Source organism: Typopeltis vanoorti, chromosome 22 (assembly GCF_054136105.1).
Source record: "Typopeltis vanoorti isolate ZY-2024b chromosome 22, IOZ_Tvanoo_1.0, whole genome shotgun sequence".
Classification (NCBI taxonomy): Eukaryota; Metazoa; Arthropoda; class Arachnida; order Uropygi; family Thelyphonidae; genus Typopeltis; species Typopeltis vanoorti.
In genome coordinates, this window is record NC_143570.1 from 17,923,461 (window position 1) to 17,938,577 (window position 15,117).

Consider the following 15,117-nt stretch of genomic DNA (forward strand, 5'->3'; position numbering starts at 1 on the left):
TGAAAAGCAAAATGAATATATATATGTAATTTGAAATCAGTTTGAATTGCATTTCAGATATTCGATATCATCCAGACACTTAACAAATGCTAATTTTAGAAATAAAATTCTACTGAAAGAGGTGCAACTAACATGCCATATAAGCTTTGTGAAAATACGACCACTTGATGTGGAAGCAGCATACATATGCTAATATGTATGCTGCTTCCAGGGAATAAAGAAACAGCAGACATCCAGGTGCAAATGTGAAAATGTGTTAATATAAATTTTATATATGGAAAGCATAAAGGTGGAATGAACAATAGCTATGCTTAACACCCGGCATTTATGTGAGAAACACAAAGGGTTTACGCTTTGTGGTGAGATTAGATCATCATTGGCAGATACTAGAGTGAGACATGGATAATTTGAATTTTGATACATTTTTTTAAATATAGCTATTTAATACACACAGAAATCGGGAAAAGGTAATCACTCGAGAAATTATTATTTTTACAGATTGAATCAAAGAAAGGCTGAAATAACTCGTTTTACTTATTTATATACAAGTTCCATCTCTTGTTTTTCCTTAGGAAGTCTATTAGCACATCATCATAAAATGAAGATTTTTTCTTCAGTTCCATCCTCAATGTCTTTTCATTAGCAATTAGGCTTAGGCCACATGGCCTTTCTTGTGTTTGTGTTTCCTTTATAACAAATATGTATTCTTTTCACAGCTGAAAAAGAACGTTCAACTTACCAGTAGAGCTCGGAATTGACATGACAAGTTATGCTAACTTATAACTTTCCTTGAATGTAGCCTGAATTTGATTTTTTTTTGCATGAATTTTAATAGGTGATGCACTGGTTTTTTGGCAAATTCATCAGAAGAAAAGAGTACTTTCAGTTCATTTTTCAAGCAAATATAGTCAAACACTGGGCCATAGAAATCCTTTAAGTATTTTCCCTAAAATACCATCAGGAAATGTCTTTGCATACTGATCATATCTTTCACTACAGAGGAGTTGAAAAAATTCAAGTTTTGAAAGTGAAGAGTATCTTTTTTCCATCTCCATGCACATGCAACCAACTATTCCCTGGTATAATCAGAGGCACTCTGTTCTCCATCTCTTCAGGCCCTTTTCTTCTCTTAGGTCTCGACTCATCAACTTATGCTTCTCCTTTGATGCAGAAATCCAGATATCATCAATTTCATGTTCCCTTTATTTCTAAGCTGCTTCATAGTATCATGCACTTTTTTACAACAGTATGATATATCAGAGGATGAAGTTTGCAGTATATTGTTCAAGATATCAGTATAGCCAAATATAAGAGAAAAGATTTCTAGCAACAGAATTATTTAAAAATCTTGCAAGAAATTCAAAAAACCTCATTCTTTGATTACAGCATCCACATCTCATTTCCAAGAATTCTCCACCATGTTCAAAAATTTCAATGAGTTGACTTCTGTGATGTTTTACTGTACTTGTTAAATGGGAAGTAAAGTTCCATCTGTTTGGTGTGACAGAGGAAAAAGTTTTAGCAACAAAATTTTGCCAAGCATTAATTCTTTTTGATGATTTAGAAAAATGTACTGTCAATGCACTGATAGTTTGGTAAAACAATCTACATTCCTTGATATTCGAGAGGCTTTGCTTCAGAATATCAAGGAATGTAGAACTAAATTCAGAACTAAATTCAAAATGTGGGCATAGCAATGTGTAAATATTGCTAAAGGATATGCCTCGATAACTTTCCTCTGTAAGCCATTAATATGGCCACTCATTACACAGGCACCATCATACGTTTAGCCAACTAACTTGTCCTTGATATTAAATTCTTCAACTCTGTTTAAAGCATGCTTAAAAAGATCACTCACCCCCTGTAAATCTGATGAACCTTTCATGTATTTGCCCATTACGGACAAAATGGAAAACAGTTGATAGCTGTAATTTTGACATGACATCAGATGTTTCATCCAGAATAATGGCCACACATATAGAAATAGCGGCAGTAATTTCTTTGTTTATTGAATCTGTTTAAAGATGTTGTTATAAAGAAAGATATAATGCTATAGTGCTCAGATATAGTGCTAACGGTCATTTTGTGCTGTGGAAAAAGTTATTCGAAATACATTTGAATCCTTTAAATGACTGCTAAAAGAGGATCATACTCACAGAGCACATTTAAAAATTCTATATAATTTCTGTTGTTAGCTGAATCTTCAGACTCATCCTGACTTCAAAGGAAGCTCATGTTTAGCCAAACAGCATACAGCATCAATTAATCTTTTTAAAATATCTCGATTTTTCTTTACCTGTTCATTATGACAGTTAACTTCATGTTTTCTTTTTTTTCAATGAGAGTATCAATGCTTTGTTTTCCAAAAATCTTAAGATTTATAAATGACTGAACATGTGATTAGGATGCTCATGTTTTTTCACTGTTGCGCCTAAATGATTAGAAATGGAATAGCCATGCTTATTCCAAACACCTTTCTCTCTGGAGAATAATAAACAAAGCCAACAAAAAAAGTCTTGACTGCACTTCACATCCAGTTAACCATTATACTGTATTGTATTGTGAAATAGAGAAGTATCTCATGTACTGCATTTTTGCATCTTTGTGCTTGCTCAGTAAATTTAGAAGGATGAGGCTTACCTCCTTTGACTACAGCACAAAAGTTCTGGCAGAAAATGTGACGTTCAGTAGATCGTCTACACTGTTATCCATTGTAAATATGGGCAAAAAAGTTATCAAATAAAATAACTATTATTATTATTCAGGCCTCCATGGAGTCAAAAGACTCATCGCGAGAAGTCCTTCCTAAGAAACACAAAGTCTATCAAGGCTCATCAGGGAGGTCCCTCCTAGGAAACACAAAGTCTATTATACCACTCCTTAAACTCATTGACCTTTCTCGCTCTCACCACTCTATCAGGCAATGCATTCCATGGGTCAACCACCCTCCATGCAAAGAAACCACTCCTCACCCTCTTGCTCACAGTTTCTTTTCATAACTTCCAGGAATGGCCCCTTGTCATGACTCCTCCATGCTGTTCAACCAAGCAAAAGAACTCCCCAGTGTCAACCCTGTAACCACCTCTCAACAGTTTAAAAGTCTCAATCATATCACCTCTCCTTATTCTATCCACCAAACTCTGCAGTCCACATTCCCTCAGCCGATCCTCATAACTAACACTGTACAGTCCTGAAACCATCTTTGTTATCCGCCTTTGTCTTAGGCTATTAAGTGCATACCAGATTCCCTTGATTTATTCTCATACTCAACATACCTGAGAAAGACAGTCTTAGTCACTCACTTCTGTGTGTGGGGGGGGTGTCAGTTTAATGCAGAAAAATGTAAGGTCTTGAGGTTTGGGAAACATCGATGGGATGCTGCATACTCTATGGGAGGAGTTATACTGGAGGAAGTAGGGGAGACAAGAGATCTGGGGTTGACGATTGATAGAAACCTGAAGTTTAGGGGACATATTGCAAAGGTGGTGAAGGTAATACATAGGATTGCTGCAATTATGAGAAGGACACTGACCTGCAGAGATAAGAGGGTTATCATTCCGTTGTATAAGTCTCTGATCAGACCACACTTGGATTATTGTTCTCAGATTTGGTCCCCAGGATTTGAAGGGGATAAATTAACTGTGGAAAGGATACAAAGACAGATGACAAAGATGGTTTCAGGACTGTACAAGGATAGTTATGAGGATTGGCTGAGAGAATGTGGACTGCAGAGTTTGGTGGATAGAAGAAGGAGAGGTGATATGATTGAGACTTTTAAACTGTTGAGAGGTGGTACAGGGTTGACACTGGAGAGATTTTTGCTTGGTTGAACAGCAAAAAGGAGTGATGACAAGAGGCCATCCCTGGAAGTTACGAAAGGAAACTGTGAGCAAGAGGGTGAGGAGTAGTTTCTTTGCATGGAGGGTCGTTGAACGATGGAATGCATTGCCTGATGGAGTGGTGAGAGCGAGAACAGTCAATGAGTTAAAGGCGTGGTATGATAGACTTTGTGTTTCTTAGAGGGGGGGGGGACCTCCCCTCGATGAGTCTTGATAGACTTTGTGTTTCTTAGAAAGGACCTCCCACGATGAGTCTTTTGACACCATGGAGACCTGAATAATAATAATAATAATAATAATAATTGTACCATTTCCAAAGTTAATTTATCCCCTTCAAATCCTGGGGACTAAATCTCAGAACAATAGTGTGGTCTGATCAGAGTCTTATACAATGGAATGATAACCATTTTATCTCTGTAGGTCAGTGTCCTTCTCATTATTGCAGCAATCCTCTGTGTTACCTTAACCACCTTTGCATGTCCCCTAAATTTCAGGTTTCTATCAATCATCGCCCCCAGATCTCTTGTCTCCCCTACTTCCTCCAGTATAGCTCCACCAATAGAGTATGAGGCATCCCATCGATGTGTTCCAAACCTCAAGACCTTACATTTTGCTGCATTAAACCGACACCCCATTCATTTGACCATCTGTCTAGCTTAATCAAATCCTCTTGCAGGGCTACATCATCTGCATTATTATGAATAACCCTTCCCAGTTTCATATCATCAACAAACAAATGAGTATCCCCCCCATGTAATCCACTGACACTGTCATTGATATAAAGGTTAAACAATATAGTTCCCAGTACTGAGCCCTGTGGGACACCACATGTAACCCTCTGCCTCCTTGAAACTGCCCCACCATACACAACTCTCTCATACCTATCGGACAGCCAATCCTGAATCAAGTTGACCAACCTGACATCCAGACCCATGTCCTGCAACTTAAATATCAACTTATCATGTGCCACCTTGTCAAATGCCTTTGCTAAGTCCAAGAAAATGGCAGTATATGCCTGTCCCTCATCTACTTCTCTTGTAACTTTATTATAAAATGCTAGCATATTGCTAAAAAGATCACCCCTTCACAAATCCATGTTGAATCTCAAAGATAACATTACCCTCATCTGCCCAATGCTGTATAAGGTCCCTCACTAATTTCTCCAAGATCTTACCAACTATTTATGACCTACAAACTGGCCTATAAATTAGACACTTCCTGTCTATACAAAATTAATAACGGAAAAAACTCACGTACAAAGATTATTTAATAGTATAATTTTCGTCTGTGTGTCACAGGCATCTTCAGTACATTAAGCTCAAATTAAATAATAACTGACAATTCCAAATTCCAAAAAGTGCCACCTAAGTAGCTGGTGTAAGATAACTGAAAAAGTCAATAAATTTCCTAAAAAAAAAAAAAAAAAAAAAAAAAAAAAAAAAAAAAAAAAAAATCAATACAATAAAAAGTTAGGAAAGATTAACTGATTTGTAAAGTATTATCTCCCATAAGGGGGATAGACGTAAGCCCTCGGATCTGTTTACTTCTATCCCCTTTATGGGAGATAGTGCTTTATAAATCAGCTAATCTTTCCTAACTCTTTTTATTGTATTGATTTTTTTTTTTTTTTTTTTTTTTAGGAAATTTATTGACCTTTTTAGTTATCTTACACCAGCTACTTAGGTGGTGCTTTTTGGAATTGTCAGTTATTGTTTAATTTGAGCTTAATGTGCTGAAGATGCCTGCGACACACAGGTGAAAATTATATTATTAAATGATCTTTGTACGTGAGTTTTTTTTGTTATTAATTTTGTATCGATATGTCTACTCATGGCATACCTCTTTTAAAACTTAATTCCTGTCTGTTACCACCCTTATGTAATAGCACTATCTTACCTTCCTTCCATTCCCTGGGCACCTTTTCCACAGCCAGACTTTCATTGAAAAGCCAGGTCAAAGGCGCTATCAGTTCTTTAGCACATTCTCTCAAAACTCGTGGTGAAATACCATCCAGTCCCACAGCTTTACTGACATCCAGAATACTCAGTATTTGGAACACACTCTCCCTTTGCACCTCTAAAACTTGAACCTGCCCGATCCTTTTAGTATTAAAATTTACTCCAGGATGAAATACTCCAGTAAAGTGTTCATTGCACAATTCCACTATGTCCTCTGTATCAGTCACTCTATTCCCATTTTTATCCCACAATATCATTCTTCCACAGTCATTTCTCCCCCTACTGGCCACATAGCTAAAAAATTCCATAGGATTTTCTTTGGATCTTAGGGCCAATCTCTTCTCATATTCCAGTTTCGCTTCCTTACCATACTAGTCACTTTCCTGGCCTGTGTCTTATATTCTTCATGCATTTGCTCTTCATCTGTCTCCTTATATCTCTTCCATAGCCTCTTTTCGCATGCAGTTTCTGTTTAATATTGTTTGTCATCCACTTTACACCAAATTGTGTCCTCTTCTTCACTCGTGGAATACAGCTTACTATTGCTGCTAACAAATATTCCTTCACAATTTCCCAAGCACTAATGATATCCCATCCTTCCAATTCCTCTCTCCATGAAACTTCCACTTCCAGGTTGACGTCTAAGAATTATAATCACCTGCCTTATAATTCCACATACGTTCCCATCTCTTCGATACTCCTGCATGTCTATTCATCTTCCAAGTCAAAACCATATGGTCACTCCTCCAACTGGTGGTAGAGATGTCATCTCAGTTATTGTCAACTCTTCTGATGCTATGACCAAATCCAAAACTCTTGAACCTCTTGTTCTCTCTATTACATGTTGCCTAAGACATTTGTCCCTCAAGAATTCTAGAAATTCCATTCCCTCATTGCTACATGCATCTTCCTCTCCCCAATTTATACTGCTGTAGTTAAAATCTACCATAACAATCGTTCTTCTTGCACTTGCAAAACTCAACTGTCTAGAAATCTCCTGGTCCCCACCCTCTGTGCTCCTTGGTCTGTTGCAACACCCACTAAATATCATGTCTTGCCCACCTTTACCTCAACCATATGCTTTCAAAATCATTAGTGTCACTGCCTTCCAAAGCCTCCACTCTTAGAGGACATGAGTCATGACTTATCATATGCAGTACTCCACCACCATGCATTCCCTTCCTATCCTGCCAAAAAATGTACCAGCTACTTCTGTTGCTGTTATTATATCCTCTTCTGTCAACTGCGTCTCAGCAATTCTAATAATCTTTGGCCAGGCTGATGCTATCAGCCCCACCAATTCCTCTCTTTTATTCTGGATACTCCTGGCATTAGTATAAAAATGCCACTGTTTCTATACCTAGCATTATCCCCTCTAGACTCCACTGGGCTCAGTGTTATCTGATGTCGTCCCCCTTCTCCCAAGTGCCCATTCCCACAAGAAGCCACCCCTGCTACCATCCACCCTGGGACACACCGACTCGTTCAGAACAGCAATCTCTACAGATGCATACATCCTTCTTCATTCATATCCAAGCGGTTTTTCACATACAATTGCTCTCTGTCCTCAAACGACCTCCAAGCATCCATGTATTCCATTTCTCTCTTCTGACACATTCTAGCTACTATGTTATTCAATATTACTGATCTTCTGCTCAGCTCGTCACTATCATACATAGGCAACACACACACTATCTTTCCTATCTGTGTCTTCTTTCGTTCAACCTCAAACAAGAATCTCATATCTTTCACTGCCCAATTTACGTTGCCACTCAAGTCATTTGTTCCTACCATCACAATCATCTCATCCACCCTTTCACCCCTCTTAATTGCCATAGCCACACTTTCTATTGTTCCTCTTGGCAAACACTCCCACACATCCTATCTTGAACACCATGGATCATTGAGTCCCCATACATTACACCTCTTCCCACCCTATTCCCTCTCTCTCTTCTAACACTTTCTCTCTGTGCTCCCCTACTCACCTGTTTCCTAACATCACTCTATCCCTGGTTCCAGTGCTCCCTTGCATTCCTCTCATTCCCTCTCTACTACTGTTTCTATTCTCTCCTCTTCTACCATTCCCATAACTTTCTGTCATTCCCTCTCTTCTACTGTTCCTATTCTCTCCTCTTCTATCATTCCCATAAATCTCTCTCTCATTCTCCGATTCACCTTGCATTCATCTCTTCCATTTGCCTAATCTCATTTTTAACACTTCTCATCTCATTTCCTAGACATTCCACCTGCTATTTCAGCTCATCTATCTCTCTCTCTCTCTGCAAGTCAGCCACTCTTATTTGCATTCCTCCTCCCAATTCAACATTGATGATTCAACAGTGCATCATCTTCGGAGCTCATGGGGGGGGAGGGTGCGGGGAGTGGAGGCTATGTCATGCCGGCTTGGTGTTTACTCTGTGAAAATGGGAATTTTCTCAGAAATAATATCTAAAATTAAATAGATTTTGAATACTCTCTGAAAATTTTCAAACTAGTGGAAAGTTAGGAATTAGTTATAATTCAGAAATGCATGCTATCCATCAGCGAATGCCACTATTGATCTTTCTCTTCACTAACCTCTCATTTTAACCACAACCCCTAACACACCGACTGAGCTATAATTTGAAGCTTGTGTTCTGGCACATTCTTTATGAAATTGTACAATCTTCTCTTCCTTTCACTTCCTTGGAGCTTGGCTCAAAGAAATTTCTCTGTATGTTTCCCTATTCATAAATGATAATGATGTCAAGTCAATTCTCAATTCAGATGTCAACTTCCAAGCACATTCCTTCAAAACAGGAAGTGATATATCATCGTGTTCCACAGCCTTATTAACATCCAGTTTCTTCAATTCACAATATACCTCTTCTTCACTCACAGTTAGTCTCATCTCCTTCTCCCTTTCCATTGCACTCATACTCCACGTGATATCTCAATAATGATGAAATACCTTTATTAAATGCTCATTTAATATCTCGGGTATATATCCCACACTAGTTGCCCTTTTACCATTTTTATTGTGATCTTTCTGTAATTATTCTTTCTTCTGCTAGCTGCATATTGGAAAAAAAAAAACTTTTCTTTTTTTTTTTTTTAAGTTAACTGTTCTTTTGCAAAAACTGAGTCATCCTCCTTGCCTGTTCTTTGTACTCAATGGAACTGATTTTTACCATTCATTTTGTGTTACCTCCATAATGCCTTCTTCCTCTATATTGCATGCTTAATCTCTGCATTCATCCATTTCATACCTACCTTATTTAACTCTCTTACACTTGGAATACATTTGAACATGAATATTATAGTGGTTTAGCAATTCTTCCTGGTATTGAGACTTTTCTAAATATAAAACAGGTTTATTAAAATAAACAATATAACCTGAAAAGTTTTGTAAGTCATCAGCAGTACAAGACTTTTATAAAAAGACTAGGAGAAAAAATTACACACAGCAGATGTTAACTGAACTTCAAAACTAGTACATGTAAACAAAGTGACCAAAAAGGGGAAAAAACATTGTATTAACTAATATGTAAGCTTTGGAACAATGATAGTTGTGGCTGTCACCTTCTGTGGCATAATACGTGTCATATCCCATTTAGATTTTTGATTATTGCAGACCAGACTTGGTATGGTATTAAACCTTGGTGTCTTTGTTCTGTTACCTTAGATTCTTGTTGTAAGGTCATGAAATCATTTTTGATTCATTTTCATGTTTGAAATCCTGTTTATTTAAAGGATTTGTCAGAGAGATATCAAGAATTTTGTTAATCATGCTAATAGCAAATCTCTTTATGGAAATTTCAAAATGAACGCTATTGAAAATTATTATAAAAAAATCAGTTCAGTTTTTTTGTTCCATTGTGGGTGGACCCCCCCCCCATCACACAAACCCCAGTCAACACTACTCAATCCACTACTGCACACTATGTGATCTATCAAGTTTACCATAATCTACCACTCACTTACTGATTAGTAAGTGAGTGGTAGATTATGGTTTGCTAATTGGGTGTGTTCTCTGGATGATTTGACTGTAATGTGGGGTCAAAACATAATTTTCTGTCAGGAAAAACCCCTGGTAACAGCAGCATTAGTTGCAGTGTTTTGAAACAAAATCCATCCTCCATTACAAGTAATACCAATCAGGTAGAAAGCTTGCAACTCAGTTACAAAGGTCAGAAAACAGATCATATGATTGGGAGCTTACTTTAATATGTCTTTGTGCCAAACCTGATCAAATACCTTAGGGAAGAGGAGGGTCACTAGTGGTGTGCCACAGGGGTCAGTTTTGGTACCATTGTTGTTCAATTTTTTTGTTAATGATATTTGGATGAGTTGCCCACAAAAGGTTATTTGCTAATCTACAGTACATTTTGCACTCCAGATGGGATAAGACTTTTTTTTTTCTATTTCTCTCAATTTTATGTATTTATTTATTTAGTGATATGCAGCTGTTTGCAGATGACGCAAAATTGAGATTTGGTAAGCAATGATGGGATGAAAGTATACACTTGGTGGGGAAACTTTAAAGGAAGTAAAGGAGATGAGAGATCTGATGGTGGACAGTGACCTGAAATTCAGGGGCTACATTGCACAAGTAACGAAGATGTCACATTAGATAATGGCAATGATGCAGAGAACCCTGACATTTCAGGTCACTGTCCACCATCAGATCTCTCATCTCCTTTACTTCCTTTAAAGTTTCCCCACCAAGTGTATACTTGGTGGGGAAACTTTAAAGGAAGTAAAGGCCTGATCAAGGACTTGTACAATGGCATCAGAAATAGGGGTTATGATGCCATTGTACAAGTCCTTGATCAGGCCTGTCATATGGATTATTGTGCACATATTTGGTCTCCAGGTTTTAATGGTGATGAGGATATACTGGAAAAAGGTCCAGAGAAGAGTCACAAAGGTGGTCAGTAGTCTTTGGAATGTGAAGTACAAGGACAGACAGATTGAGAGAATGTGAATTGCAGAGCCTTGTGAATAGGAGGAAGGGGGTGGATATGATTGAGACATATAAACTAGTCAGGGGTTGTTATCAGGTTGACCTGGAAGCAATTTTCCAATGAATGGAAACATATGTGAAAAAGAGGCCATCACTGGCTGGAAACTATATAAGGAGGGTGTGAGGAGCAGATTCTTTGCATGTTGAGAAGTTGGTGACTGGAATGTATTGCCTGAGTGTGTTGTGATGTAGACACATTAAATCAGTTTAAGGCATGGTTGGCATTGTGTGCAATAGTGTGTACCTCCCATGATGAGTCAGTCTCTGACTCCATGGAGGTTGGATGCTAATAGTAATATATCAAGAACAACAATAACTTAAGATTCCCCAGATTTTTCTGCTATATTTGCTCAATATCCTCTCCACTTGATTGAGAGTGGTGGAATTCATACTGACATGCATTTATTAGTTAATTGTAATTGATTATTTATGTTTGAACTAAAGTACAATTGGATTTACATCCATTTGGTGGTTAAGATTTGTCTCCCCTTTTAGAAATAAATTGAATATAGGCTAATTTCCTAAATGCAGGATAGTTGCCTTTTTGTACTGTCTTCTTACATTGGTAAAAATTTCTTTCAATAGCCCTGTTTTATTAAAGCTGACTGTTAAATAAAATTTCTTTACAGGATCTCAAGAAAGGTCTCCTGATACTTCAGGAAGACCTACACCTTCACCTCAGCCTAGTCAGGAAGGTCCAGTACTTTCTGCTGATCAGATCGATAGTCTGTTAAAAGTAATAGAAGATTCTTGCAAAAAGGTAAATGAAATTCTCTATCTATATAGCTGTCTGTCTGTCTGTCTTTTAGTATTATACATTTAATTTTTGGCAATTTTTACTAGATAAAAATCAAAATAATCTTAATCTCTAATTCAGTCTCTCACTAAATTAGAATTCTTACATATTAATAATACTAATCATGGCAAGGATATTTTTACTGAAAATAGCATTGTCTGGCCTGTGGCCAAATGGATAATTTCTGCTTTTCTACCAGTAGGATGTGAATTTGAATGCATGCTACTTTCACATGAATGTGTCTGAATATCATTAGTGACAGATGATTTTGATTACTATGCATGACACCACTCTGCTTATTTAGAGACCTTAGGTACTATGAAAGTAATCATATTTAGTCTCACTATAGTATTCCCAATTTAACTAGCTTGTTCCATTAAATATAGTAACCATCTTCAGATTTCAAACTGAGCGCTTTAATTAACAACACAGGAATTGTAAATAGTAAAGCTTATTGTGTCATCAGATTAGTTTTATTTCTCTCATAGTGACCATGTTTTCTTTTTCACTTTGTGTTCTAATTAATTATTTGTGGCATTTATGCTGCTTATTGGTGGTTAAATTCAAAATATCCTGAACTAATTCTGATGAACTATCAGGTTAGTTCTGCCTCGTTACAAGCTTGATTTATTCCACTCGCATCAGAATTAGAAGAAATAATAATGCAAGAGGAACAGAGAAACAGGGAGAGGAGTTGGGGTGGACAGGGAGACATGGCATAGGGAGAATGAATGTTGGAAGTAGTAGTAGTCAATATATGTATGAGGATAATCACATTGGAATGAGATGGGTTAGAATGTGAGGGGAGTAATTGAGACTGAGAGATATATGGGATAAGCAGTTATAAAGGTGATTGAGGAAGAGCAGGTGTGGTGAGACCAGTTCTGCCTAGCAGGTGTCTTGGGCAGGACTGGTTATAGACCTACAAATGAACTGTTGTGTTTATTTACAAATGCCCCTGACATCAAAAATAAAGGAGATGAAATTGTTTCACTGATCTCATCTAAATTTCTAAATTGTTGGAATAAGTGAAACATTGTTGAATGAGTATGATATCCTGATATGAATAGAAATGGAAGGATAGATGTTTTTTATGAAGATTGAAAGGACAAGAAGGGTGGATGGAGTGCTACTGATGAAAGCAGGGGAATTTTCTCCACATAGAGTAGACATGAAAGAATGAAATAGTAGCAATGATTTTGAGGCAGTGCTGTTGGCGGAGATTAACAGGAAGAGATATTTAGTTGGACGTTGCTATAGGGTATCTTCAAGTAGAGTTATGTGGACAAACTTTAAAATGAGGAAATGGACAATGAAGATTATTTATGCTTATTGTCCCACAGAATATTCTTCTAAGAAAGAAGTGGACGAATTTTTGGAGTCATTAGAACAGGAAGTTGACAATAAAAATGGAAAAAAGGTGGTCCTCGCTGGAGATCTGAACAGCAGAGTACGAAATGAATTCTCCCACCAGGCATATAAGAACATTTTGGGAAAATTTGGACAAAAGGATAAAGTTATTATAATAGTAAGTATTTACTGGACTTCTTCTCAAATAAGGATGTACACAAGTTCATGTGAAGAGAAAACACAAGAAATAAGAAAAAAACTCATTGACTACATCATTGTTGATTGATTGATGCTAGAGAGGTATGTTGCAAAGCTGTCTGCAAGGGTGGAAAATTAAGAATGCCCTGCTGGACACAAGATATTGAAGGAGCAGTCCTGGAAAAGAAGAATAAAGCATTCCAAAAGTTCCTAGCAAAAAAGTCAGCAAACGCCCTAAAAGAATACAGAGAAAAATGTAAGCGAACTAAGTATGTGTAAAATCTTGACAACCTCTATTTGTCCTGAACCCAGCTTGTTCTTCTCCAAATTTCTCTTTCATAATCTTTCTCAACCTCTTTTTCAAGTATGCTTGCATAAATCTTACTTGGAACACTTAGTAGAGAAATTCCTCTGTAATTCTTACATTCAGTTTTATTCCCTTTTTATAGTGGGAACTATGGGAGCTCCTCCAATCATTTGGAATTCAACCTTCTTACCAAGTTCTCTGAATTATGGAGTAGCCACCTGCAAAACTTTTATACCTCTGTATTTGAGCATTTCTGGGCACATACCACCTACTTCAGCTCCCTTTCCACATTTCAAAGTTTTTTACAGGTTTTTTTTTTTTAACTTCAAGTATTGATATGTACTCCTGTTTGCAATTCTCTCTAATTTTTTTTACCATGATTTTCTGTCATTGCTTGTTTCATTTAACAATCTTTCAAAAGAAAAGTCTATCATAAGTTTTCCTGTCAGTTTTATCATCTTTGATTCCTTTTACAGTACTTTTTCCTCCATTTCCAATGTTCTTCAATAGAAATGCTGAGCGTGTGCAATCTGAAAGTTTAGTAATCAGAAGATGAATGCATGATATGATTAAGACCGTTATGCTGATAGGCATTGGATGGATACTGAAGAAATTTTTCAAATGATAGAACAAGGGACCATTTCTCGAAGTTGCACAAGAGCATAGTGATGCAAATAATGACTTAGTTTGTGAAAAGGTATGCTCCATTTTGTGGTATCTAAAACAGATCAAATATGATTATTCTGTTAGCTCTGTAGAGGTCCTGGATAATGATGATAACAATAATAATAATAATAGAAGTTAAATATCAAAAATATTCCACATCTGAAAAGTCCTTAAAAGAATAAATACTCCTTTCCTTTCTATGTTTCAGTATGTGCTTTCTTATCAAAAGTTGGAACATGTGCAGATATAAACTGACTCTGATCCTTAAGCACAAGTTTGCTTAATTATCAGAGCTAGAAATGCAGAGACCAACAAGGGCTTCTGGCCTAATGTTGAATCCTAACCATGTGGTGAACCCTGTTAGTAGGTATCTATCTGGATACTGAATGAATGAGGATGGGCTGGCAATTAGGGATTTTGAAAACCAAATTGTATTCTTATTGGCTTAAAATAAAATGATTCACTGTGATAGAAATTCAAGCTGGTTGGGGCATCACTCAGTTAACAGGTCCCCACTGTTTTTTTGTCAGGGAAACAGTGAAATATCAACTACTGGAGCAAACTCCAACTCAGCATCAACAGAATTTAAGAATTCATTCATCCACTATAGATATGATTTATAAAAAACATGCAATCCCACATCATTATACTGCCTTCTTCACAACTTCATTGTTGGAATAGCACATTCAGCATCCTCCATATCCTGATGTATTCATTTGACTGGATGAGACTTGTTATGTGAGTTATTACTTCACAGAGCTATGGTGGTATCACAGTTATTTCTTTCTATTCAGATTCTCTGAGCCGGAAGACATGTAACCTGAATAGTGGACAGAACCTCTTCTTTATTCGTTGTTGCTAACAAAGACTCAGACTTTAGTTGTTCGATTAAAATTCATAAAATGCAGTTCTTTATATGTAATGGAAAAAAATACTCTCATTAAACACACAAATTCTCTGGAGTCTAATGCTGTGTTGATAACTAACATTCTGTGTTG

General features: G+C 36.9%; 1 protein-coding gene across 6 annotated transcripts in view; it reads left to right on the top strand.

Moving 5' to 3' along the window:
- The window catches only part of LOC150094189 (protein still life, isoform SIF type 1-like), an 881,056-nt gene that overhangs the window by 565,820 nt on the left and 300,119 nt on the right, over nt 1-15,117 (top strand). For all 6 annotated transcript variants that reach the window (XM_090412285.1, XM_090412284.1, XM_090412288.1 and 3 more), the window contains exon 17: nt 11,432-11,562. In XM_090412285.1, the coding sequence (XP_090268411.1) occupies nt 11,432-11,562 (131 nt within the window). The remainder of the gene's footprint in view (nt 1-11,431; nt 11,563-15,117) is intronic.